This window comes from Gossypium hirsutum, chromosome D10 (assembly GCF_007990345.1).
Source record: "Gossypium hirsutum isolate 1008001.06 chromosome D10, Gossypium_hirsutum_v2.1, whole genome shotgun sequence".
NCBI lineage: Eukaryota > Viridiplantae > Streptophyta > Magnoliopsida > Malvales > Malvaceae > Gossypium > Gossypium hirsutum.
Window position 1 is genome coordinate 66,835,790 of NC_053446.1, and position 27,811 is coordinate 66,863,600.

Genomic DNA, 27,811 nt, shown 5'->3' on the forward strand with positions numbered 1-27,811 from the left:
TTCCCCTATTGAGTAAAATCCTCCATTAATGAATCTTTTTGAAACCAACCCACAAACTGACCCGTCATTCTCCCTTCCATGTGCATCTCTGCCATTGCCATTTTCACATAAAAAACCCCTTCATTCCCTAACCCAATGCTTCCCCCCTTTTTCAAACATCTTTGGTACATTTCATGGAAACCTAAACCCTAAATCCCCAAAACAAACCCTCACTTAAATTCCTTTTTTTCCCTCTTTTTCTGCCTTTTAAAACCCCCTTTTTTGTGTGGAAAAAACAAAGAATCCTAACACTTCCAAAAACATGAAAAGAAACCATCAAAACAGTGAAGAATTTGTTGGGTTATGACATAAATTCCCTGCATGCATTGCTATGCAACTGTCTTTTACTTGTAGCTTTTTCTTTTTTCTTGTAAGTGTTTAATTCCACCTAACACCCCCGAATTATTGGTTAGATTTTAAATTAGTACCTAAACTTTAAAAACGTTCCAATTGAATTCTTAAAGTATCGATATTATATCAATTAAGATCTTTCGTCAGTCTAGCCATTATTTTAAATATTTAAAAAATGTTAATCAAACTGAATAGAGCCATTGATAATTGGATACGACGTATTAAAAAAAACAGATAGTTCAATAAAAAATTTATGAGCACTATTTCTTCTTTTTTTTAAACATGTTAGATTCAAACTATTCATGCAGTATATATAGGGATGAATTCAAAAAAAAATTAAGGGGTCTGAATTGAATTATAAATTTTTTAGAGATCAAAATATAAATTTATCATGTATTACTAGCTTCAACGTTTTTGAAAGGACGTACGTAATAGATTTTTTTTTCTTTTTTTGAGGCTAAAATACAATTTTACTATATACTAACTTATAATTTAATCATTTATTAAGGCTACATTACAAATTTTCCATTTTCGCAGCCAAGGTTCCTGCCTGATCCCTTTAGATTCACTTTTGTAGCTACATATATGTTTACAATTTGATCCAAGTATTTTTAAAAATTTGAGGTAGCATTTAACGCCCAGGCTAATGACGGATATTTTAAGGACTTAATTATAATATTTTAAAGTTTATATACCAATTTAGAATCCAAGTACTACTCTAGAGATGACCGGTGAATTAACCCTTTTTTTCCCTCTGCAAAGCATTAAGTCAAAAAGAGGGTGTTCCTTATAAAGATAAACGTTGAGAAAAAGTAAGAAACAACAAGAAATGAGTCAGAGACCTCTCCCGTGTATTCTGGGACGATCCATCGCCATCACAAGCTTAACTTAGCTTATTAAATAGCTAACACACCCTACCTTCTTCTAGCTTAGGGCAGGTTTCAATTTTTTCATTATTTTTTCAGAATTTGTTTTCTTCTTTTAGGGTTCTAGGTTTGGTTTGTTGAGGAAAGAGTAATAACATGTTGTTATATATTACTCTAAATCTGTTGAAACTCGGGAACAAAAATCGAAAATCGAAATATCTTGAATGAGTAACTCGAAATGCTAGAAGTTAAATTGATCAAAATAAATTGATCATTTTATTAAAAATTTTATTAATGTCTACTAATTAAAAATTGGTGCTTACATAATAGCATGAGTTACAAGTGGCGTAATATATTAGTTTTACCCCCTAATATATAGTTTTGATGTGTATAAATTATTCAAGTTGATTCCATTGCGTGTTAGGTGAAAGATTTTGGACGTTTTGCAGATCATTGAGAAGTGAGTGGATGGGAACATAAAGTTTCTTCAGAATTCTTGGGGTTGATGCATAGATGATATATATATATACACACTTATGTATATGTAATGACAATAGCATGTAAAAAACAGAACTACTGTTGTGATATGCATGTCCCACAGTAGCAGCACAAGTCAGTTCTTTCACACCATAAAGCTCCCACAGTCAAATCCATGGATCTAACCACTATTACATCTTCATTAACCCAAGAGATTACAGTTTAACAGTTGTTCACAGTGTAAAAAGGCTGCTTATTTTCACCACCTGCAACAGCATTTACAGTCATCTTGTTCCAAAGGACAGATTCTTATTGCATGTAAATGTAATGCAAGACCTGTTATATATCAGAATGTAAGATCCATGTTATATATCTCAGAATACTAAAAAAAGCTCAAAAACTAAGATTATTATATATCAGAATATAAGAAACATAATTGATAAATCAGATGTTTTTTTCTTTCATTATCTGCACAATTCATAGGAGACCTTGGCTTTTCCAATGATAATATCACATAAAGTGAAAGAAAATCAAAGTTATTTAGACTCCATTCATCATAGAACACCAAGCCTGAGCTCCAGGTCCAAGTCTTCCATGGAGCTTGCAGGCTTAAGTTCAAGAACCTGCCATTGAAGTGGAGAGCATTGCAGTGTTGAAACAGCAACCTTGGGTCTTTTGTTATTGGCTGCCTCCTTATTGCAAGTCACAGCTGGTCGGTTTTGGAACAAGACAGAACTCAACCCAACAGACAAGCTGGTTTCAACATCATTGAAAGCCCTTTTTGTTGCAGTAGAATAATCAATGGAATGATCTAAAGTGCATGCTGCTTCATCAACTGGGGGTTTAGACTTAGAGGCAGCTTCTTCATTGTTGGGATATTGATGATGATCATTAACGGATTGTTTAAGCTTAGCTCTATCCCTTCTATGAACATTCATGTGACCACCAAGAGCTTGAGCTGACCTGAATTCTCTATTGCAAAAGCTACAAGAATAGGACCTTGGTGGCCAAATACAACCCCTTAAACACCTGGCCGCATCTTCTGCAAATGCTTGTTCTTCCCATGTATCACTTAAACACTCCATGGATACTTCAAAATGGGACCTCAAAAGCTGTGATGATGATGGTCTCTTCTTCATCATCCACATCCAACACTGTTCATCACCTTGTTTCATATGGGATTTCTTTTTGGGGAATTTGATTGGATTTCAAGACCTAGAACTGTTAATATATATAGATACAAAGTGGAGTTATATAGAAGTAAAGGGTTTCAACCCTATTGACATTTAATACATGAAAGCTACATTGAGAATCTAAGAGGAAGTTGAAAAAGGTTAAGTTGAAAAAGTCTTATTGCTAGCTTTTGTGGTGGGTTTTAAGGGTTAATTTCACCAGAAGTCCTCATGCTATGGCTCATATTCTAAAATGGTCTACGAAATGTAAAATGTAGTATTTCAATCTTCGACAATAAATGCTTGTCTTTCTGTACGCCATTAACTTGGACAATAAATGCTTCCATGACCCTAATTTGGAATTGGTACCTTCTAATTAAATCTGTTAAATGTGTAATCAGATTTAACATAGAATATATTTAAAACATGTGGTCCAAATTATAAAAAGCGTAATATATTAAAAAAATAATTAACTCTTCTAAATTTTGTTGACATTGTATGTTATGTTTAACACCAAATCTAAGCTATTCATGTGGTACGTGCACGTGTTTTTATAATTTAAGTAACGTGTTTTAAATGTGTTTCATGTCAGATTCAAATTGACATTTAACATTCAGAGCGATGGCTAGGCTGATGGAAGGATTTGATTGATGTGATACCGATACCTTAAGAACTAAATTAGAATGCTTTAAAATTTACGGAGCAATTTTGGTGAAATTAACTTTTTTTTTAAATTTAATTCTCTTCTAATTTGCTTTGGCACATCTAGTGAAGCTATTCTATTGTTTTTTAGCCGATTTCTTTTTTTAGCTGATTTTTTATACATGGTCATTGTTATACTCAGTATTATTTTTGGTAATTTCTTCAAATGGTCCCCATTTTTTAGAAACTCCTACACATTGATCCACAAGTAAGAAAGAAACAAAGGATCATTAATACATGATGGATGTAATAACTGTTTCATTAAGTTCTCTTTGCTTGGTATACACAATCTGAAAGCAATTCTTTTTCTTTTTCTTTCTATTTTTAATATGGTTATAATTTATAGAACAATCTTCAATATTTACCCATTTTGAAATATCTATTGTTTTTTTAAATATTTATATATATTTAAAGGTTAAAACATGCTCTAAGTCTCTACACTCTTTGTGTATTTAGAATTTAGTCTCTATACTTTTTAAATTTCAAGATTAGATCCAATTATTAACTCTACTAAATTTGTTGGTGCGATATTTTAAAATTTAAAAAAGAAAAAAACCTCACTTGATAGCCATATAACAAAAATAATGGTAAGGTAAGGAACATGAATTTTAACATAAAAAATTTAATGGTGATAACAGTTTGACTTATATTTTTAAATTCAAAAAGTAGAAGGACTAAATTTCTTAAAATAAAAATAAAAAACTAAATTTTAAATGTATGAAGAGTATAAGGACTTAGAGTCTAGTTTACCCTTTCTTTTTTTTAATAAAAGCATATAGAAAAGGTTTTTCAGTCAAATGATTGTGTGATAAATGTACATATAGAAAAAGTTTGGTCATGTTCTTCAAACAATATAATAAAATACAAAATTTGATTATAAAATGACTTAAAACAATATTTTGTTTTATATATCAAATATATACCTCTTGGGGTTTTTCAACTTAATATTTTTTAATATAAAAACAGGTCATAATTTAAAAAAAAAACTCAAATATTAACAAATCGTTGGGTGCAATGGTAAGGTAGATTCCATTTTTAAGAGGAAGATTTAAGTTCGAACCTTAGAGACGACATTGTTGAGAGGGACAATCACAAATCCCGAACATAAAATAAATAAATAAAACCCAATTTTTTTTTTAAAAAAAGGATAAGTGTTTGAAAATCAAACTTAAACTTATAAATATATAGTTAATTTATGTTGAATATGAGACAATTGAGAAGTGACAAGCCACACCTTATTAACCTATTTGATGGAGGGATAGCTAAAAATAAAATAAATTTGTTTTTTTTATGTTAATATAAACTTGAATGGGGCCTTTGTTGTTGACTCAGTATGGCCAGTTTTCAACTCACTCAAAATCATAATTATAGAAATTAAATTAATTAACTAGTTTTGTTTCTTAATAAAATTTTCTAAGTCTAGTGAGATATTAAATATTAAAGGTTTCTAGAAGTGTAATTAACACCTTAATTAAGATTATTCTAATGTTGCCAATCAGGTATAGGGTTTCTAACCTTACGATTATAGGAATTTTGAGATTTTAAGTTTGAGTTTTACCATGTGTAAGCCTCATTTAAATATATTCTGAATTTCAGTCCAATCAAGATTTGTAATAATTAGAGAAATTATTTTAACCCTTCCCACCACATCATCTATGGTCTTTTTTCAATTATTTGATGACATTTCAACAATATTTTTCATGTCATTGACATAAAATTTTGGTATTTTTTTATCTTAAACCCTGAACCCAAATTCAAAACTGGGCTTGGACAAAAATTTAAGCCCATCTTTCGAACCGGGTCAAGACCTATCAAACGGGCTTAGAATTTTATTAGGGCCCGACCCGAGAACAGATTTACTTATTTGTATATATATAGTGATAGGTCTACCTAAACTGTCTTTGCTTGTTCAACTTGTTGGGAGAAAGGAAATTTTTAGAAGGAAACATCAATATTATATATAGCTAAACTACTAAATGATTGGAAAAATAAGATTTTTTCTTTCATTTTCCAATGATAATATATCAAAAGAACTTGACATAAAAAAAATCAAATTTGAACTAAAATTAACACTTTGATCCAGTTAATGATCCATCCATTACTATAGAACACCAAGCCTAAGCTCAAGGTCCAAGTCTTCTTCCATGGAGGTCACTGGCTTAAGTTCAAGAACCTGCCATGTTGAAACAGCAAGCTTTGGTCGTTTGTTATTGAACAAGACAGAACTCAACCCAACAGACAAACTGGTCTCACCATCATCAGCATTGAGAACCCTTTTTCTTGGTGTAGAATCTGACCCAAATGACTGTCCTTTATGATCATCAATGGAGTGATCTAATTGTTTGAGCTTAGCTCTATCTTTTCTATGAACATTCATGTGACCACCTAGGGCTTGAGCTGACTTGAATTCTCTATTGCAAAAACTGCAAGAATAGGACCTTGGTGGCCAAATGCAACCCCTCAAACACCTGGCTGCATCTTCTGCAAATGCTTGTTCTTCCCATGAATCATTTAAATACTCCGTTGATACTTCAAAATGGGACTTCAAAAGCTGTGATGATGATGGTCTCCTCTTCATCATCCATATACAATACTGTTCATCAACTTGTTCCATGGGCTGCTAGCTTTTGGAATTTTGATTGATTTCAAGCGAATAAATGATGCATAGAAGCAATTTCAATGGGGAAGTGAGATATATAGAAGTAAAGGGTTTGGTCAAATTTTGATTTTTGTCCTTGTACTATACACAATTTCGATATTTAGTCCTGCATTTTAATTTTGCATAATTTAGTTTTCTTGCTATTTTTAACATTACGCCTTCGTTCAAATTTCATATATCATTTAAAAGATGAAATTATGGATAAAATTAGTTATTTTCACTATGTCATGAATAAAATTCTAGTTCAATTTCATTATTTGGATTTTTTTCAAACCGATACCCTTTTAATTTAATGGTAAGGTTAAGGTTTTAGAAATTTTGAGGTCCGATATTTGAGCCCACTCAATGTAAATGTACGGGTTTTCATCTATAATTTTTATAGTTATAGTTAATTAGTTAGTTTGAACCCCACAGATTTATACTGATTATAGTCAGTTTGAGTCAAATTGATTTAGTTGTTGAGTTGTTTATTCAGCTCAAGCTTGGAACTTCAAGAAAAATTACGGTGTTAGTGATTTGTACTAAGATGTATCATTATTAATTGGAGGACTAAATCATATCAAATTTCATATTAGTCAACTAAATAAGATAACTTACGACCGGTGCGGTCTTGATTTAATGATAAGGTTAAAGCTTCAGAAATTTTGAATCTGATATTCGAGTCCACCCAGTGTAAATGTTTGGGTTTTCGTTTATAATTATTCTAGTTATAGTTAATTAGTTAGTTTGAACCCCGTAGATTTAAGCTGGTTATAGTTAGTTTGAGTAAAACTCAATTAGTTGTTGAGTTATTTATTTAGTTCAAGCCCGAAACTTCAAAAAAAAAAATTTACGGTGTTAGTGATTTGTACTAAAATGTATCATTATTAATTGGAGGACTAAATCATATCAAATTAAAGTAAATGGGCTAAATCTTCAAAATGAGTATAGTGCATGGATAAAAATCATAATTTAATCAAAAGGTATCAACCCGTTGACATTGAATACTTCTTGAGTTGGATAGCATTGAAGCTATTCAAACGATTCAAAAAAATGTAGATGATCAACATTACTCAGCTGTGACACGTGCTATTAAAAATATGTTACAACTTTCACGGATATGGTTAAAGTTACTCATACCTTCAGAGATGGTAACAAGGTAGCTGATGGGTTAGCGTTAATGGTGTTCTCAAGACCGATGGGTAGGTATTTCTTTATGCAACCGCCGGATTAAATCATATTGTTACTACATGATGATTATTCCAGACTGACTTAACCCTGAATAGTTTAAGTTATGGTTTAATCCTCCTCCTTCTACCCAAAAAAAAACTTTTACAACTACATTGAGAATCTAAGAGGGAAGTTGAAAAAAGGCCCAGATGAAAAAGTCTAATTGCTAGCTTTTGGGGGGGGGGGGGAACTGTTTTTTAATTTAATTATCTTCTGCTTTGGCTTTGGCTTTGGTTTTGGCTTTGGCACATCCAGTGAAGCTGTTCAATTATTTTTTAGCTGAGTTTTGATATGCAGTCATTGTTATTCAATATTAATTTTTGGCAATTTTCTTCAATGGGACTCCATTTTTTAGCAACTCTCAGACATTGATCCACATGTGTGAAAGAAACAAAGGGTCATTAATTACATGATGGATGCAATAACTGTTTCATTTAAAGTACTGTTTGCTTGGTTTACACAACATGAAAGTAACTCTTTAATAGGGTGCATATAAATTTCATTATTTGTATTTATTTTTAATGATTTTTTAGTAAGGTGTAAAAATGTGGTTCATTTTTAAGAGGGTTAAATTACTATTCGGGACCCGAACTCAGTAATTATTCTTATATTGGAGTTTGAATTTTAAGGTTTTCAAGAAAATATCAGGAATTAACTTGGACAAAAAAAAATTAAACCCCAATGTAAGAACAATTGTCAAATTCAGAGACTAATTTAAACACTAAAAAATTTAATCCCCAATATAAAAATAGTTTACCAAATTTAAGCCTAAAGAGTGCTTTATCCTGTTCGCTATATAATATTATACAACTAACAATATTTCATTTACTTGTTTTGTATTTAAAAAGTGAATGCAAGTCTCATTATGTTATGACAACTTGTTGTGGTGCACAATATCGTGATAAACCTCGGCTCAAATATTAGCACAACAATACAAACAAAGCAGTAAAATTAGTAGTGCAGTTCAATGCATCACCTACTTTTACGGGGTCTTACACAGGAAAGAAGTATACTACTAAACTCACAGTAATTTAAGCCCAATTAATGCTAATTCTTTGTATAATTGAGACCTCGCCTTAACATATTTAATATGAACCTCAAACAACTTTTCTATTAAAAGTAGTTAACTAATCACTTGAATGTGAATAAACAATAAAAGTTTCTTACTATGAATATACAAGCTCTTATCGAGTTCATTCCTCTCAACGAATTAAATCTTCTATATATAAGTTGTGAAATCAAGCTCGGAATATCTTATAATGAGATCAAATTCATTTAATTTCGAAAGTTTTATCTTTTTATATTATGTTCAAAGTTTGTTGTTGTACTTATAGATTATACCTAAAATGTCTTCATTGTTCAACTTGTTGAAAGAAAGAAATTTTGCAAAGGAAACATAAATATTTTGGTTAAACTATTAAATGAGCCCCTAAACTAGTTTAGTTTTTAAAGTAAGCCCATATATTTTTGTTGTACTCTAATAAATCCCTATAATTTGTGATGCTTTTAAATTATCCCTTATTTCGAATGAAATATTTGGGGATAAATTAAAGACTAGGAGCTTAAGTTTAAGAGATTATTTGAGTAACTTATATAGACCTGTCCCAGGATTAGATAATTTGTTCCGCTTGATAGGTTACCTAATGACTAGGGTTTAAACTTTGTTAATATGTAATTCTCACTCCTTCAATTTATAGCTTGACTCTGCAAAAATAAACCTTAATTATTCGACAATTTTGAATTTCAAATTCTAACATCTATAATGATTCGTTTTTATATTTACAAAAAGAACCTTCATTTACGTGGTGCTCCTAGGGATGGCAATAAGGTGGGGCAGATTTTTCCCTGCCCTTAAGCTTGACCAATTAGCCCTGATTTCAACACAACCCTGATTCTTAAGAAATAATCTGCCCCAAACCCAGACCCAAAATTTAAAAGGAGACCCGACTTTATTTCTAACTTGACCCAAATTTAATTTAATTTAATTGTTTTATCTTTTATTCTAACGCAAGTAAGATTACATTTTTAATTGTTTCATTTTTTTATTTTGAAATAAATAAATTTTTTTTAGTTTAGATGTAAAACTTAATATATATATACATATAGGGGAATTTTTTGTATATATCTCAAGGCGGACTTACCTCAAACCCAACTCAACTATTTTTCTAATTTCCTCTTACTCGACCCACCCCAAACCCGATTTTCTCAAAGAAAAAGAAAGAACTGACCCTAACGGATCGAGTCGGAACCTGTTGGATTCGTGGTTTTTTGTTCTATTTTTTCGTGCTCCATTTAAAGAGGTACATAATCTTGATTGACCATTATTGGGCTTGGCCGTTAGCCTAAGCAAATTAATGGGCTAGAAAATTATGGAAATAATTGAACAAATTCGGCCCAAAATGTTTGAATCATATGCTCAACAAATTTGCCCAATTTAAAATTGTAAAAAAAATGATATGCTTAATAATTTTCTTTTAAAATGAGTAAATAACCTTTTTTTTATTCCAATTAAGAGTGGAAAATATTTTTTAAATTAGTGAAAGATAATTTTTTTATGATAGTCATGGAAATATGGAAGATGAAATACCTTTGAAGATTGAAACATGGATGCAGTATAGTCAAATAAGTAAATTAAATTCATAAAAGGATTAATTGATTATTTTAGTGGATTAATTTTATGTAAATATCAAATATGAAAAAAATTTCTTAATTAAATTTATTAAATTGGAAATGTTTAAAATACACCTATTAACTAAAAATAGGAGTTGAAAATTCTTCAATTAATTATTCCCTAATTATTCTTTTAGTTGAAATGTGGATATTCATAATATATAACCTAGGTTCAAACTTTGGATACAACATTGTTGGGAGGGATCAGGGGCGAAACTAAAAAATTCTTTTAGGGGGCCGAAATTAAATTATAATTTTTACGATAGTAAAAATAGAGTTTCACTATTTTAATAGCCTATATCTTTATACATTTTAAAAGATGAAATCGAACTTTTATATTTTTAGGAGGGAAAATTGTAAGTTTTCTTTTACTAATTTAAAATTTTAAAAAATTTAAAGGGTCTAAATGAAAAAAAATTATTTTAGGGGGGCGAGGCCCCTGCTAGACCTCCTAGTTTTGCCCTTAAGAGGGGCAGTTACGAACCCTGAACATAGACTGTAAAACGAATATACATAATATCAAAAAGAAAGATGGATGAACTGGGTTGAAATTGCTGTCAATTTGGGCCTTGATTGAGCAATATAGGCATCTAAGTTATGCCTTTGAACATTAGTACCCTTAAAAGTGAGAAAATTCTGGTCTATTTTTGCTTCCAGTCCCTATGCTTTTCAAAATTTTAAAATTTAATCAACTGCTGTTAAATTTGAATATGTTTTATCAATTGGACTTTGATTTTTAAATCAGAATTTTGAATATTAAAATTTAATTGAAACCTTTTAACAGTATCATCAATCGGATTTTAATTCTAAAATCAAACAAATAAAAAGACTAAATTTTGTGATTAAATTTCCAAAAAATTTAACAGGATTGAGAGCATAATTAAACTGAAAATCTTTCAATCCAATTAATAACCTTTTGAATGTAATTTAATTTTGGTACATGAATTTTAATGAAGTTTAATTTGTAACCTAACATTTAATTAATATGTGGTTGTATGTAATGCATCGAGTGAAAAAATTTCGAGTCAATCAAGTTTATGAGTCCTATTTTATCATCCTAACTCGATTCGAGTTGAGTTAAATTAAAAAATTAAACATGTCAAATTAAAATATTGTTATAGTATAACTAATTTCATGTTAAAGCACATAAATTTGAAATCATATATATTTGAAAACTTTTTCAAAGAAAAACAAATACTTAAGTATGATAAACTTGAATTATTAATTAACTTATTTAGGTTCCAAAATTATTATTCTAGAAAAAATTTAATTTTTTAACATTTCTTACCCTTAAAAGTGAGAAAGTTATGGTCTATTTATGCCCCCAGTCCCTATTCTTTTCAAAATTTTAAAATTTAATCAGCTGCTGTTAAATTTGAATATTAAAATGTCACATATTCAAATTTAATTGAAATCTATTAACGGTATCATCAATCGAATTTTAATTCTGTGATTAAATTTTAAAGGTATAACGACTTATTTAACCTTCTAACTTAATTTTTTTCACCTTTTTTAACATTTAAACTTATGTTTTTTTTGTCAAATCATCCCATAATATATAGAAAACTTGACGTTTTTTAACTTTGCTAATGTGACATACACATAATTGCCGTGTGGATGACACCTCGACATTTTGTTACCTTTTAAATTTTTAAAAATTCAAAAAAATATAAATATTGTCTTTTAAAAATTGAAAATCATTAAAATTGTTTAAAAAGTGTTAAAAATATAAAAAATAATTTTTTAAAAGATATTTTTATAATTTTTAAAAAGTAATTAAATGTTAATATGCCATTCACGTGGCAGTCCACATGTAAGCCACATTAGCAAAGTTAAGGGTTTTTTACAAAAATATTATAAAAAAATAAAAATTAACCAAAATATTATAACTTTTTTTTATTTATCAAAATATTACTTTTTTATTATTTACGAAAATGTACCAAAAAAATAAAAAAAAAACCTGCAAAAGCTTGCAAAAAGTTGATACCAGCCTGATCAGGCCAATCACATTGGCGGCACCAAAGGTGCCAAAGAGATTGGTGCCACCAATTGTGCCAAAGTGATTGGTGCCACTAATGGTGCCAAAGGACTAAAATTGGGCTAATTGCCTTCTAAGCCCTCATTATTTATTATTTTCTTTTTATTCCCCTTCAACTTATTTTTTTATTTAATAAATCTATTTTAATTTAATAAACTATTAAGTAATACTTAATTTTTTAAATTAAAATAGAGTTATTAATTCTAATTAAGTGACCATTTGCAGTTTTAAGGACCTGACATGCAAATTTATCATTTTGAATTTTGAAAGTGAATTGCTCCCGCACTAAAATTGAAATGTGGCTAATTGCCTTCTAAGCCCTCTTTATTTATTATTTTCTTTTTATTCCCCTTCAACTCATTTTTTTATTTAATAACTCTATTTTAATTTAATAAACTATTCTCGTTTAAATTAAAATAGAGTTATTAAATGAGAATAGTTTATTAAATTAAAATAGAGTTATACTTAGTTAGAATTCTAAGGAGGGCTTAGAAGGCAATTAGCCACATTTTAATTTTAGTGCGCACAGCAACAATTCACTTTCAAAATTTAAAATGGTAAATTTGCATGTCAAGTCCTTGAAACTGCAAATGGTCACTTAATTAGAATTCTCTCATTTAATAACTCTATTTTAATTTAAGAAAATTAAGTACTTAATTTTCTTAAATTAAAATAGAGTTATTAAATGAGAATAGTTTATTAAATTAAAATAGAATTATTAAATAAAAAAAATGAGTTGAAGGGGAATAAAAAGAAAATAATAAATAAAGTGGGCTTAGAAGGTAATTAACCCAATTTTAGTCATTTAGCACCATTGGTGCCGCCAATCACTTTGGCACCATTGGTGCCGCCAATCACTTTGAAATTGCATAATATCAAAAAGAAAGATGGATGGACTGGGTTGAAATTGCTGTCAATTTGGGCCTTGATTGAGCAATATAGGCATCTAAGTTATGCCTTTGAACATAGTACCCTTAAAAGTGAGAAAATTCTGGTCTATTTTTGCTTCCAGTCCCTATGCTTTTCAAAATTTTAAAATTTAATCGACTGCCGTTAAATTTTGAATATGTTTTATCAATTGGACTTTGATTTTTAAATCAGAATTTTGAATATTCAAATTTAATTGAAACCTATTAACAGTATCACCAATCGGATTTTAATTCTCAAATCAAACAAATAAAAAGACTAAATTTTGTGATTAAATTTCCAAAAAATTTAACAGGATTGAGAGCATAATTAAACTGAAAATCTTTCAATCCAATTAATAATGTAACAACCCTATACCTGATCTAATCGTACAAACCCGGTATAAGACTATTACATTTGGTGCCAAAACTGTTATGGCTAGATATTGTTTAATTAAAACATTTATACATAGCATTTTAACTTACCAACCATATTTGCAAACATACATATAGTTTTAACTAAATCATTTTATATATATACCAAAATACGTAAAGTACCTAAAAATAGATAGAAGTCCAAGAGTTTACATTTTAGTTCTTAACACATGGAAGCATAACTGACTGTCTATGTACATGCCATTTTAAGTCAAAATATGGTACCTACTTCCGAAACTCTTGAGGATGTGATGAGATGAGAGATCTTCTATCGTGACTTTATCTCTTCGAGTCAAATTGTACCTACGCGTTAAAATTAAACGCGTTAAGCCTGTGAAGGCTTAGTAAGCACTACAAGAATAAATAGATAAATAAATTTTAAATAAAATATTTCAAATTCATTCTGTTAATACGTATTTCCGTACATATAAACTTTATAAGACTTACCTTAACACATTAATGATTCACTTTTGTCCACAGCTTATAATCTTAGCCCAAAGTAGATTTTACAGAACACCCCGGATATACGGAACAAATACAGAGAGCACTGACGTGCTAAATATCAGAGAGCACCAACGTGCTAATAATCAGAGAGCGCGCTAAAGTTCCTTAATAAGTTCCTTAATGGCATGCCACTAATATCCTGGTAGTTCTAAATTCCATCTACTTGGGCATTAAAACTGAATCTCATTCATTTAAATACTTTATACAATTATTTCAAAAAGGACTTATCATTTCTTCATCATTACAATTTACTACTTATTCCACAATACACATATATCACACGTTTTCACGCACATATATTTTTCTGTAACAACCTTTACTTAATGTTCAATCAATATACCATCTATAATTTTCTTTACAAATTTCATGGTTCCATAATATTTTATTTTACTTTATTTTTATTTTATTTTTAAATAAATCTATACTATAATATAGGCGTTTAAATAAAATAGTTAATAATAATAATAATAATAATAATCTTGTAGTACTTACAACAAAAAGGTTGAGATGATGTTTTCCTTCACTCCTTAGCCTTCTCTTTTCCTTTTTCTTCAATTAGATCCTTTCCTTTCTTTTCTTTCTCTTCAATTTCATATAAAACACATAACACATACATATATTAGAAAAACAATCAAATAAATTTCCTATATTATTTAAGAAAAATAAACATATATGATATAATAATTTCATAATTTCTTAACTTAGCTAATATTTCAATTTAATTCATAACTAAAATTAGTTCTATTTCTATCACAATCTATACCTTATTTTTACTTAAATTCTACTTACAACTTGACTTAACTCTCAAATTTTCACTAATAAACCTTAATTTCAAATTTCTTACAATTTTACATTAAACTTATAACTTATTTCCCAATTTAATCTTTTTCCCAATCCTAGTTTGGATTTCCATCAATTCAATCACTAATTCATCCACTAATTCAATATAAGCTACAAAAAAAATTCTACTAACTTTCAAAATTTCAACATATACCTACTAGTATTTTGATCTAGAATCATAAAACTCAAAAATTTAAAGAAAAGAACTTAATTTGACTTACCAATTTGATATTGAACCTTAAAAACCCTAATTTTCTTCTTTACTTTTTCTTTCTTTCTTTCTCCCCTGTTTCGTTTCAATTTGTATTCTGTTTCTTTCTTTTCATTTCTTTTCTTTTGCTTTATATATATAATAATATAATATAACAACTCACTTATTAATTGAATAGCATAATATATAATATATATAAAAAAAATCTCAGATATTTCTTTTGTTATGCCGCCTCAAATTAGAAAAAAAGATAATTGCCTATTTAGTCCTTTTAGCTTTCTTTAATTTATAATTAAACTTTTACACTTATTTCAATCTAATCCCTTTTTCCTAATTACTTCTAATTACATCAAATTCTCCTAGTCAAAACCTAATTAGACACACAACTAACTTCGTAAATATTTATAATAAATATTTACGAATCTGATTTACCGGAACAAAGTCCCGGAAATGCATTTTTTTAATCTATTTAAATAAATTTTACCATATAATCAATAAAATTTTATTATCAAAATTTTCATGCAACCTTCCTATCATAATATAGACCATACCACAATACTAAAATAAATTTTCTTTTTAGCTCGGATTTGTGGTTACGAAACCACTATTCCAATTTACTGAAAACGGGTCATTACAAATAACCTTTTGAATGTAATTTAATTTTGGTACATGAATTTTAATGAAGTTTGGCTTGTAACCTAACATTTAATTAATATGTGGTTCTACGTAATTTCAAGTCAATCAAGTTTATGAATCCTATTTTATCATCTTAACTCGATTTGAAATTTTTTCGAATCGAGTCAAGTGAAATGAAATTCGAGTTGAGTTGAATCGAGTTAAATTAAAAAATTAAACATGTCAAATTAAAACATTGTTATAGTATAACGAATTCCACGTTAGAGCACATAAATTTGCAATCATATGTATTTGAAAACTTTTTCAAAGAAAAAAAAATACTTTAGTATGATAAACTTGAATTATTAATTAACTTCTTTAGGTTCTAAAATTATTATTCTATAAAAATTTTAATTTTTTAACTTTTCTTACCCTAAAAGTGAGAAAGTTCTGGTCTATTTATGCCCCCAGTCCCTATTCTTTTCAAAATTTTAAAATTTAATTAACTACCGTTAAATTTGAATACTAAAATGTCACATATTCAAATTTAATTGAAATCTATTAACGGTATCATTCGGATTTTAATTCTGTGATTAAATTTTAAAGGTATAAATTTAAAATAATTTTAAAGGTATAATGACTTATTTAACCTTCTAAGTTAAAATTTTTTTCACCTTTTTTAACATTTAAACTTGTGTTTTTTTGTCAAATCATTCCAAAATATATAGAAAAGTTAACGCTTTTTAACTTTGCTAATGTGACATACACATGGATTGCCGTGTGGATGACACCTCGACATTTTATTACCTTTTAATTTTTTTAAAATTCAAAAAAAATAAACATTGTCTTTTAAAAATTGAAAATCATTAAAATTGTTTAAAAATTGTTAAAAATATAAAAATAACTTTTTAAAAGATATTTTATAATTTTAAAAAGTAATTAAATGTTGACATGCCATTCACGTGGGAGTAGTTAACAAACGGTAACTTTTCTATCTATTTTTGGAGTAGTTTGATAAAAATCAAATTCAAAAGCTAAAAAAGATGAAAAAAATAAATGAGGGCTAAAATGACTTTTCTTATAAAGTTGGAGGGTAAATAGATGAGGGCTTAAATTTAAAAAAAAATTAATTAATTGTTAAGGTGACATGTGGAATAAAGTTAACAATGTTAACTTATTTTTCATTTTGAGATATTTTGACGAATGGTGCAAATTTAAAAATTAAAATAAATAAAAAATTAAAATAATTTTTTTATAAATATAAAGAGGCAAATAATTCAAAATTTCATTCAATTTTTATTTTTATTTATATAAAATTAAAACCAAATATCTTACATTGAAGAGTGAAAATAACATTTTTATTTTTAAAGAAAACTCATTATAAAATCTAATAAGATTTTTTTTGGACATAATATTTAAAATTGTTTATATCCACTCCTCAATTTATAAATAAGAAAATAATGTGTTCTAGTGCACTTGAATCCGTTAAGACTTCATAAACTATCGAACGTGGATATTAATTATTAAAAATTTAAACAAGATTTATAAATGATGAACTCAATTTAATTTATATTATTTATTAATATTTTATTTAAAATAAGTGTTTTTTATTATCTAATATTGAGTAAATTTAAGTATTTATTAGTTATACTCATTCGAAAATCCAAACTCTGAAAATGAGAAACAGAGTTATAAAAAAACACTGAAAAAGCAAAAAGCTTTTCAAAAACCAAAACAATGGTGTTCTTGTTTTAACTTTCGAACCATATTTCTACTTTTTCTTTCCTTAAAACATCGAAAATTCGACCAAAACCAAACATCAAATCTGTAATTTTCATTCCTAGCAGCTTTTTTTTTTTGTTCCCTTCAGAAAATGAGTCCAAGGCAAGACCTTCTCAAAATGACGGCGTTCTTCATCTCGCCGGAGAAACCGCGAGACGTATCCGTACTCATCACCCGAACCGCTCTCCTCCTCTGTCTTTTCACCTCCATTACTCTCGTCCTTTGCGTATCTTTCTGGAACCGGCCTCACCCGTTCTCCCGGTTCGCTTCCCCTAACAGGAAGGCTTTCTCCCGACCGCCCGATAATTCACCGACCAACATCTCCCACCTCCTCTTCGGCATCGGCGGGTCAGCCAAGACGTGGCAAGAGCGACGCGCCTTGAGTTCACTATGGTGGGACGTGAACCTCACTCGCGGGTTCTTTTGGCTGGATGAAGAGCCCGAAGCGACGGCGGTTAACAGTTATGGTACGGAATCGGGAATCTCGTTGCCTTATCGGGTATCGAATCCGGAATGGACCCGGTTTAAATATTCGAGCTCCAGATATGCGGTTCGGGTCGCCCGAATCATTTTGGATAGTTATAATTTGAAGTTGCCCAATGTGAGATGGTTTGTGTTGGGTGACGACGATACAGTGTTTTTCACTCATAACTTAGTTTCCGTCTTAGCGAGGTATAATATTATCATTATCATTATTATTATTTTCGTATATTCCACGAACTTTTGCATTTCAAATAAACTTTTTTTAAAAGAAAATATTTATATTTATAATTATATATTTTTATAAATATATTATCTATTATCATTTTTTTTTATTTTTTTTCACCTTATTTAATGTATTTTTCAAACTTCTCAATTATGCAAATTATAATTGCTACAAAAAATATTTTTATATTTTATTTGAGAAAGAAAATTTTGGGTTTTTTTTAGTTTAAAAGGCAAAAAAATAAAAATAAAAATAAATATTTTCATTTAAAAATAATGATATTTTTTATTTTTAAAAAGGTATGATCATCGTGAAATGTGGTATATTGGCGGAATATCAGAGAGCGTAGAACAAAACGGAATGCATGCATACGACATGGCGTTTGGCGGTGGCGGTATAGCGGTGAGTTACCCATTGGCGGAGAAATTAGTCAAAGCATTGGACGGTTGTTTGAACAGGTACTTTTATTTCTACGGTTCTGATCAACGAATTTGGGCTTGTATCTATGAGATCGGGGTTCCACTCACTAAAGAACCAGGTTTTCATCAGGTACGTCCGGTTTTATTTGATTAATTCTTTTAAACTGTTATTTACACGTGGCGAGTTTTTCGGTGTGATGAGGAGAACCGGTGACTTACCCTCTACTTTTTTCTAGTGGTAGATTTTGACGTTCGATTCATTGTGTGCCACGTAGAATTTCCTTTTTTCTATTTTTTGCCTTTGATTTTGGTTGGTGAATTTGGTCCACTGATTAATGATTGATTATTGCCACCTTTTGGTTAGATTAGATTTTTTAGGTTATAAAATTAGATTCCTTTGTTAAAGTTAGTATTAGAAACCTTAATCTAAATTAGAAACTTTTTTAGTGTACACGTAGTACCCAATGTGCTATTATTTGGTTATTTTGTTAATTACGCTAACCTTTTAATAAAATGATTAATTTATTTTTTGATCTAACGTACCGTAATTCATTTACCTTTTCTTAGTCGAGAAAAAAAATTATTTAAAAATTTCCATAATACTTTCTCTAAAAAAAGTCAAACATCTATTAGTTAATAATTATTTAATTTCGATAATATCGAAATAATTTATGGATTTAATTATATAATAAAGCAAACTCACCTCTTAGTTGTAATAAACTAAATATTAATTATATTCTTAATTAATATTATATTTAATCAAACGTATTTAATTACATAGTAAACTTAAATCTTAGATCCGAAAAACTAGTATCTAGAAAAAAAAATATGATAAGGTAAAATGGGTTATCTATCTGTCTTTATTATGAGAAAGAAAGTTGAATGCTTATAGGAGGCTTAAACTCTGTATTTTTATAAAATTTTATAATTTTTATATTTTTTAATTTAAATATAATTTGTTAATTTAACATATTTATTTTTCGTAGATAATATGAAATGTCATATGCGAGTAGCTTAATCGATATGTCGAATTATCAGAAAATATTTACGGTTGTAATGATTAGATTAAAATTTTTAAATAAAAACAGTTTCTAAAAATCAGGCTTAAATCAATTTTAAATTTAATCGAGATTTAATATAAATATCGAATATACAAGAATCTCATCAGAATTTTTTAAAATTGCTTAATTTTTAAGCAGCATGTTGTTGGGGGGCTATTTGGAACTGCCGCTGTTACTTCAGATAGCAATAATAGGGAATAGGACATATCTGTATTTTTTTTTAATAATTTTATGTTATATCAATATTTTCGTTTTGAATTTCAGAATTTTTTTTAAAAGAGATAAAATCCAAATAAAATTTCTAAAATTTAAAATATATTTTCTGACGTGGTATTAAAAGGTTGGTTGTCTGTATATATAAACAAACAGAGACCCTACAAATTTTTATGTTGTGTGTTTTATGTTTTTTTTCATGAACAGTTGTAAAGTTGGGAACTAAAGGAAAGTTGTCTTCGTAACGTGTCGGCCTTACAATGAAAACAATATCAGTCAGATAAGATTTCTTCACTGTTTAGGGAAATTCACAATAAATTTTAAAAATAAATAATAAAACTCCCTAAATTTTAATCTACCTTTTTCTATTTACATTTATAATATATAAAATATATAAATATTAATAAAAATATTAAAATATTTGATATACCGATAAACTTTTTTCTATAAATAATGATGAGTCTTGAATTAAACAGTGAGAGAAAATTTTAAAATTTTTTAAAAGTACAACATGGCTCCACCATGAACTCCTCTATCTTTTCTTTCCATGAAAGATTTAGGGTCAAATTGTAATTATTAGTCTCCATATTTTTGTATAAGTGTTTAGTTTTAATCTTGATTTAGATGTTCACTTGATTAAATTTTACTATTAGTCTTTTATAATATGTAAAATTGTAGATTTAGATCCTTTTTAGTCCTTATACTTTTTTTAAATTTTTTGTAAGTAAAGTGTAAAAATAGCAAGTACGTTCATAATACTAGATTTTGAAAATAACAGAAATATAAGGATTAAATTTACAATTTACACATAATATAAGAACTGGTATTTTTTAATGTAAAACAAACAGATAAATTAAACACTATTAACTAGTAATATTCAGTGGATTCTCTACAAACAGTTGTAGTCATTCATTAGAAGTCAGTTTAGCGATGTCATTTACTTTTATGTTCTCTTCTCTAAGAACAGTGTTAGTACTAAATGAGATGTCTTTGAAAATACTTCATAAATTTCTAAGTTGTATGGTTTTGCATGTGCATATTATTTGTATATTCAACATTTTTATTATAAATTCATGTTTGATTTACTTTTTGTTCTTTTTATTACATGATGACTAAGCATGCTTTTTAAATTTTTATTGATTGTTTTGAACAAAAAATGGTAGTAAACAAAAGTAAGAATGTACCATATAACATAAACATGATTACTTTATTCTACACCTGTCTGGTCCCCTGTGGAGTAAAGGGATCTGAAATATTTTAAAGATTTTTTGTGTCTGTAATTTAATGTTTTTTGCGCATACATTTTTGTTGTTTGGTGTTGGGTTCCTATTTGTTGTGCTCTGTCTTCAAAGCTGTTGTCTCTTTGTGTTTTCATCTCTCTTAAGTAAAAAAGTAATTCAAACCTCTCAGTTTTTTCGCTCCATCTAGACTCGAATTCGAGAATTTAACTCAATTAATTCGAATTTAAATCGGAATTAGAAGTACTGATTCAATTTTGAAACACTCTAGTCTTAAATTTGAAATGATTTGTCTTGAATAAAACTGAATTGATTCGATCTAGATCGTGTGACATTAAACAAACTCAACCAGTCCAGTTGATAAGTTTCGATATCTACGAGGGTTAAATCATATTTTCGGATTTGAACTTGGCAACTTTTTTCATATTTAGGTCCGAATTTCTTTTTCTCCAAATTAAGTCCTAAATTTAGTAATGTTCTCACATTGAGACTTCAATTTTTCTTTTATTATTAAAGTTAATTCTTAAAACCATTTGTCAAGTTAAAGACCCCAAGTAATGATTTACCCCTAGGCAATGTAATCAAGGACTGTAAATGTGCCTAGCTCAGCTGCTAACAACTGTCTCTTCATTGTTTATTATTTTTCTGAGTTTTTTTTTATTTGTACACTTTTACATATTAATAATTTATTTTATAGTTTTTATTGTGTTTATATTATTTTTTTCGTAAGTCGATTTTATGTTATCTCTATTTTTAATTATTTAATGATATTTTATTAATTTTTTCATGTTATTAACACATAATTATGGTAATTTTTAAACTTTGAATCCAAACCCTAAGTTCAAAATTTAAGCTTAAGGTTTGGGTTTAGGATTAGAGTTCGGGGTATTGGTTTCAAGGTTCAAGACAAAAAAATTACCAAAATTATGTATCGATAATATAAAAAAAATTATTGAAATGTCATTCAATAATTAGAAAAAGATCATAAATGATATGGTAGGAAGAGTTCGTAAAATAATTTTTTCTATTTTTATTATTTGTCTAAGATATCAAATTATTTAGGTTAAATAAATTTTTATGGTGATCCAATTTAGAGAAAAACTCATTTTACTATTTATTTTTAAATGACACATTTAACTTAGTTGAGTCATAAGTTAAGTCATGAATAAATTTAAGGATAAATTTGATGAATTGGGAAAATAGTTAAAAATAAAATCATTTAAGTAATTAAATTTTGTTTTAATTTAAAATTTATCTCTGATTTAAATTTTAGAATTAGTTTAAATTGATATAAAAATTTCAAGTAAATATCTATCATTAATTAAAATTTAACTTAAAATTAATTTTTAAAAGTTTACTGTTAATTAAATAAAAATCTTTTTAATTTTATAACTTCTTTTTTGTATTTTAATTATTTTTTTCTAATACTATAATATTTATTTAATTTAATCTTACAAAAATTAATATAATATAGAACATTAGCTGAAATTTCGAGGCGATACAAATGGGAAGGTTAAAGCTGAAGTTGTTTGAACCGGATCAGACTGGTTAAATATTAGTTTAGTAAGGTATATAATTGGTTGTCTTGCAAATCGATAAAAACTGATTGAATCAAATTAAAAAATCAATTGAACTGGTAATTGAACCGTTAAATTCATATCAAATAAATTAAATTTCGTTTTAATTAAAATTTTGATGTATTTAGTTATTTTCGTAATGTATAATATTTTTTGGAAATTCTTGATAATAATATTTATTTATTTTAATTATAATTAAATTTCAGTTTGATATTAGAGGGGATCCATATGGACTACTTGCAGCACATCCCATGGCACCATTGCTCTCCTTCCACCACGTTGAAGCCTTAACACCCATGTTCCCTAACAAGACCCGGCCTGACTCGTTGAAAGCCCTTATCGAACCGTACCGGCTTGACCCGAGCCGGATCCTCCAGCAATATATCTGTTACGACAGCAAACGGAAATGGTCGATCACCATTGCATGGGGATACACCATTCAAATATATCCATGGTTGGTGAACGCAGTTGATCTGCATATGCCATTGCAGACTTTCAAGACATGGAGGAGTTGGAGCAATGGACCGTTCACGTTTAAAACCCGACCCGTGCCAGATAACCCATGTGAACAGCCGGTTTTGTATTTCCTGGACCGAGTCGAGGAGGTTGGCTCGAGTGGAACCCGGACCAGGTACAAGCTATCAATGCTGGGAAAAGCCTGTAATAATACAACAGATTATGCCCCGGTAATGGCTGTCAAAAACATCTTGGTTACTTCGATGAAGATGGCTCCTGATTATTGGCAAAAGGTGAGTTTCGATCGTAACAGAAACTATCGATGATGAAAAGAGTCGGAACTACAAAATAACGAATGTAACCTCGTTTTTTTATATGCAGGCACCGCATAGACAATGCTGTGAGATCATGGATAAAGGAAGTATCAAGAGTGGAACTATGCAAATTCGGATTCGAAATTGCAGACAATGGGAAACAACTAGTGTTTAGAGGTACGCAGGAGGGCCAATTTATTTAGATACTCGTATAGAAAGAGAATATAATCTTATATTACTCGGACTCGAATACGTGAGTATGGAGGGTTATTATCTCCATATCCGTGTACCGGTATGCAGGCATGAGTATTTCGAGAAAAATGAGGTGTCGGAGCAATATATAAGTATAATTAATAACCATTCTTTGGTATAGAGATCCCTACACCCCCTTTCATTTCTCGTGTTTGTGCATCCATATGCATGTATGTTGTGGGGAAATGAATTTTTCATCGATGAGAAAGTGACTCGAGAGAACTATATGTATCCAAAAAAGACGATACCTTTTTCTCATATGAATTCAAGTGAAAACACAAGTTTCAATGAAAGAGAATGAAAGAAAATGAAATGAAACAAGAAAATGTCAATACGAATGATTATTGCGGTCTCTGTGAAAGCTTCACCATGGATGAGACCAAAAGGATCCGGACTCGGAACCCTAAAAGATAACTAGTGGTCCGAACTAGTGACAACGAAAAGTATAAACCGGTTAGACGAATGTAGTAAACAATCACCCAAAAAGGAAATCAGGCGAGAAACCGGGAAATAAACTTTCTTACTTGGTTTCCATCAAACGATAGTACCTAACAATGTGAGATCTATAAAACTAGGGACTTAATCCAGTTGGTCTTTATGCAACTGTCCAACAAAGGATCAGACTCCAAGTGTATATCCCCTTCACCTCAAGCCTTGCTAAAATCTACCAAAAATAGAAAATATTGCCTAAGAAGCTATTGATCGGTTCAACACGATATACAGGCTATAAAAAGAGTTTATATAACTTTCTTTGTCGTACAAATCGAAGTGTATGCATCTTCAACAAAAGAATATGACAACCGTTTACAGCAAAATAGTTACAAACCTCGAATAATAACAGCCGCAGTGTCAATTCTCGAATTTTCACCTAGTTGCAAAGCAATGTGTCCCGCGTTGCGTTTCCGGTAGTTGGATTCACCCTAATGCCACAATGCCGTTTCAATAATGATAGAGACATCAAACACATGTTAAAAGAGGTAATATAGTTTCGTACCCGTCTGCAACTTTGCAAAGATATTCTCGTTGATCATCTCGCAATGGTACATCTGTGAAATCTGATCATATGAAAACGTATCGGATAAATTGGCCAATCGTGCGGTAATAAGATTTGCAAGAGTTGTTAATTAGTTGAGATCAGATCGACATACCAGCACCGGTTATATTTGATCCTTTGAAGGACGTGTTCCCTGTTGCAAGTGCGCCTTCCAAGTTAGCATTGCTTAAATTTGCCTGCAGGGAAGAGAACGAAGTGAATATCTGTAAGGACAGATCACCCGATAATAAGAATAACTTATCAGTCCGATAACAAATGCGGCTCAACCCCAAATTTTCAAACATCTTTTCCATATGAAAGAATATGCATCTAAAATGTGATGGAACTTTACCTTTGTTACGTTTGCCAGAGAAAAATCCACACCTCTAAGATCGGCTTCGGAAAGGTCGGCCCCTGCATTATTGTAAAATGTTATGAGATCAATATTAAGTTAAATGAGAACCACTTAAAACATGAGGTAATTCGAGTTTCAAGTTGCTATTTTCAATGAAAATCGATACAATCCAAGGCCTTATCGGCAATGCATAGGTCTGCAATGAGGTAAATGGAGGTCGCTCAAGACAAACTGTGCTTTCAACCTTTTATGGCCTCAGCAGCCTATAAACATCACAGATATTCCGACCATATGACTTTCATGTGTTTGATTACCCTGGACCGTTCCAAGGCCTTAAAAACGAGATTAATCATCGACACTTCAAACTAGTCACATCAAATTCTATGTTCTATACACCGTAAAAACGGGGAATTCATCAATTACCATGGCAAGTTCCTATCAAAAATGAAATTGTCCCTCAGTTCTTAAACGAAAATTGTTCGAGAAAACCTGTTAAATCGGCATCAAAGAAGCTAGCACCAAGCAACTTTGCGCCTTTGAAATTGGCTTGTCGTAATATGGACTGAAATGGAAAACAAAAAGAACATTGAAATTAACTAATGCAAAACGAAGTAAACAACACATACATATATCAATTAACTGAAAAAGAAAGAAAAGAACATTACCGTCTTGAAATCTTGTTTGATCAATGTCTTGCCACTAAAATCTTTGCCGGTTAAGTCTTGTCCCCTTGTTACTTCAGATCCATAAGGCCCTCCTCCCTTTTAACAATGCACATTGTCACATCGAAAACCGATTCGAATCATTACACTTCAATTCTATATTTTATTTAAATATCCGTATGTAACACACATGTTCGAGGCATATCGGTTAGGGGTGTAAATGAGATATTGTAGCTCGCAAGCACTTGATTCGGTAATTATTAAGTCGAGCTTAAACTATCGATCGAGTCGAATTCAAGCTTAGTAATACTTGGCTCGAACAGCTCACGAGCCTTATCGAGCTTTTCATATTTTTATATTATTAAATTACGTTATTGCTCTTAATATATATGGTTAACCCTAAGCTTAATTATTGAATCAAGCTCAAGTTCAAATTGGTAAACGAGCTTAATTGAGCTCGAATTCTGAATTTTGAGTCAAGCTCGAGCTCAAGCTTGACAGTATCCGGGCTTAGCTCGGCTCGATTACACCCCTAATATCGGTGTGGGATATGATAGACCCTTGTACTAGGAGTAGAATTACATTTTGACGGATAAATTAGTTTTAATATGTTAGATTAAAGAACAAATTAATACTTTTTATTATTATTTTTATACCGTTAAAAACTAGCACGACAGGCGAAATAACCAGACAACGATACATAACATGCCACATGTACCTCATGCTTACGTACATGGACCAATTTTTAATGATAAGAATCGATTAATTTTTTAACAAAAGAATCAGTTTGCTATTCATGTAAGATATAATAATTAATTTACTCTGATTAAAAGGGACAAAATGTAATCTGATTAGTGAGTCTCTATGATACTTTTATCGCTAATTATAGGAAAAAACTAGAAAAACTGGAATTTGAAACTCACAGCCGAATCCGAATAACATAGATTCATTAAAAATGTTACCTTGAAAGCAAGTGCAGGATCTACCAATAAAATGGAAGCTGAAACAAGAGCAAGCAAGCCAGCTTTTGAAAATGTTTCACTTAATGAAAATGAACCCTTTTCAAGTTTGTCTTCAAAAACCTGTTCCAAAAAACAAACAACCTTAAATTAATCAAAGAAAATGAAAAAAATGGAAAGAAGGGTCGAAAAGAGAACCTTGGGTTTATGATAGTTTAAAGAGTGGGGCTTGATGAAGCAAAGAGGGGACTTTGAGGGGTTTTTTACAGAGAATTTTTTGGAATATAAAGAAACATTGTTGAAATTATACAGCATAGCCATGTCTTTGAGGATGATCTTCTTTTCTTCTGTTCGCTGTTATTGTCTGATTTCAGACAATGGTAATGGCAGATATGGATAATGCTTAAATGGCAGAATATGGGTAATGATTTTTTTGGTTAAAATATGCTTGTAGTCCCTGTACTTTTAAAAAATTAGAAACTTAGTCCCCGTACTTGTATTTCTAGAAATTTAATCTCTATTTTTCATATTTCAAAATTCAGGCTACATTATTAACACTATTAATTTATTATTATTAAATTTGATATTGTGATATTTTGAAATAAAAAACTATTCACTTGATAGCCATGTAATTAAAAAAATATGTTGTAATTAATATGAATTTAACAAAAAAAATTTGGCAGTATCAACAGTTGGGCCAGAATTTCGAAATTTGGAAAGTTGAAGGACTAAATTCTTGAAAATATAAGAACAGAGACAAAATTATTAATTTGTGAAAAGTACAGGGACTATAAGTATATTTTAACATTTGTTTTCTGTTATGATTTTACGCGTGATCCGTTTCGAGTTTCGGTTGGGTTGATCGTGGGCTGACCCGGCCTGATATAGGGGGTACAAACTGTCTATAGCTGAGCCGGTCTGATAGATATATTGGCCCATATGTTTTTCAACAAACTGGAGTTTGCATGTACATTAGGGTGTAACCGAGTCCAACTAAGCTTAAATATTAAAAAGTTCGAGTTTAAATCAAAATTCGGAGCTTGATATTTTTCTTGAACTTGGTCAAATATTTATTTTTAAGTTTGAGTTCA

At 29.5% G+C, this 27,811-nt stretch overlaps 4 protein-coding genes and 1 long non-coding RNA gene across 7 annotated transcripts; 1 reads left to right on the forward strand and 4 right to left on the reverse strand.

Annotated features, from left to right (window-relative positions):
* Window positions 1-2,287: 2,287 nt before the first annotated feature.
* Window positions 2,288-2,908, reverse strand: LOC121222143 (probable transcriptional regulator RABBIT EARS). Its single transcript, XM_041102078.1, has one exon. The coding sequence runs from the start codon at window positions 2,906-2,908 to the stop codon at window positions 2,288-2,290; it is 621 nt and encodes a 206-aa protein (XP_040958012.1).
* A 2,800-nt stretch (window positions 2,909-5,708) lies between these two features.
* On the reverse strand, window positions 5,709-6,221 carry LOC121222144 (probable transcriptional regulator RABBIT EARS). Its single transcript, XM_041102079.1, has one exon. It carries the CDS (start codon window positions 6,219-6,221, stop codon window positions 5,709-5,711), a length of 513 nt encoding a protein of 170 aa, XP_040958013.1.
* Window positions 6,222-13,634: 7,413 nt separating this feature from the next.
* LOC121222623 (uncharacterized) lies at window positions 13,635-14,597 on the reverse strand. The gene is made up of 2 exons (XR_005919965.1): window positions 14,520-14,597; window positions 13,635-13,826 (listed from the first exon to the last, which is right to left on the reverse strand). It is a non-coding gene; the product is annotated as an uncharacterized lncRNA (long non-coding RNA).
* A 2,580-nt stretch (window positions 14,598-17,177) lies between these two features.
* LOC107930055 (uncharacterized) lies at window positions 17,178-23,853 on the forward strand. Its single transcript, XM_016861615.2, has 4 exons — window positions 17,178-18,147; window positions 18,481-18,730; window positions 22,896-23,438; window positions 23,527-23,853. Exons 1-4 carry the CDS (start codon window positions 17,567-17,569, stop codon window positions 23,632-23,634), a joined length of 1,482 nt encoding a protein of 493 aa, XP_016717104.2. The 5' UTR covers window positions 17,178-17,566; the 3' UTR covers window positions 23,635-23,853.
* On the reverse strand, window positions 22,790-27,118 carry LOC107930054 (thylakoid lumenal 15 kDa protein 1, chloroplastic). Of its 3 annotated transcripts, none has more exons than XM_041103765.1 (9): window positions 26,919-27,098; window positions 26,724-26,843; window positions 25,765-25,860; window positions 25,589-25,661; window positions 25,097-25,158; window positions 24,860-24,941; window positions 24,706-24,766; window positions 24,538-24,631; window positions 22,790-23,347 (listed from the first exon to the last, which is right to left on the reverse strand). In XM_041103765.1, the coding sequence occupies exons 1-8, from the start codon at window positions 27,039-27,041 to the stop codon at window positions 24,580-24,582; spliced, it is 669 nt and encodes a 222-aa protein (XP_040959699.1). In that variant the 5' UTR covers window positions 27,042-27,098; the 3' UTR covers window positions 22,790-23,347; window positions 24,538-24,579. The 3 variants fall into 3 exon arrangements, with proteins under 3 accessions (XP_040959699.1, XP_016717103.1, XP_016717102.1); XM_016861614.2 differs by lacking the exon at window positions 22,790-23,347 and adding an exon at window positions 24,220-24,375; XM_016861613.2 differs by lacking the exon at window positions 22,790-23,347 and having other exon boundaries at window positions 24,430-24,631; window positions 26,919-27,118.
* Window positions 27,119-27,811: the final 693 nt, after the last annotated feature.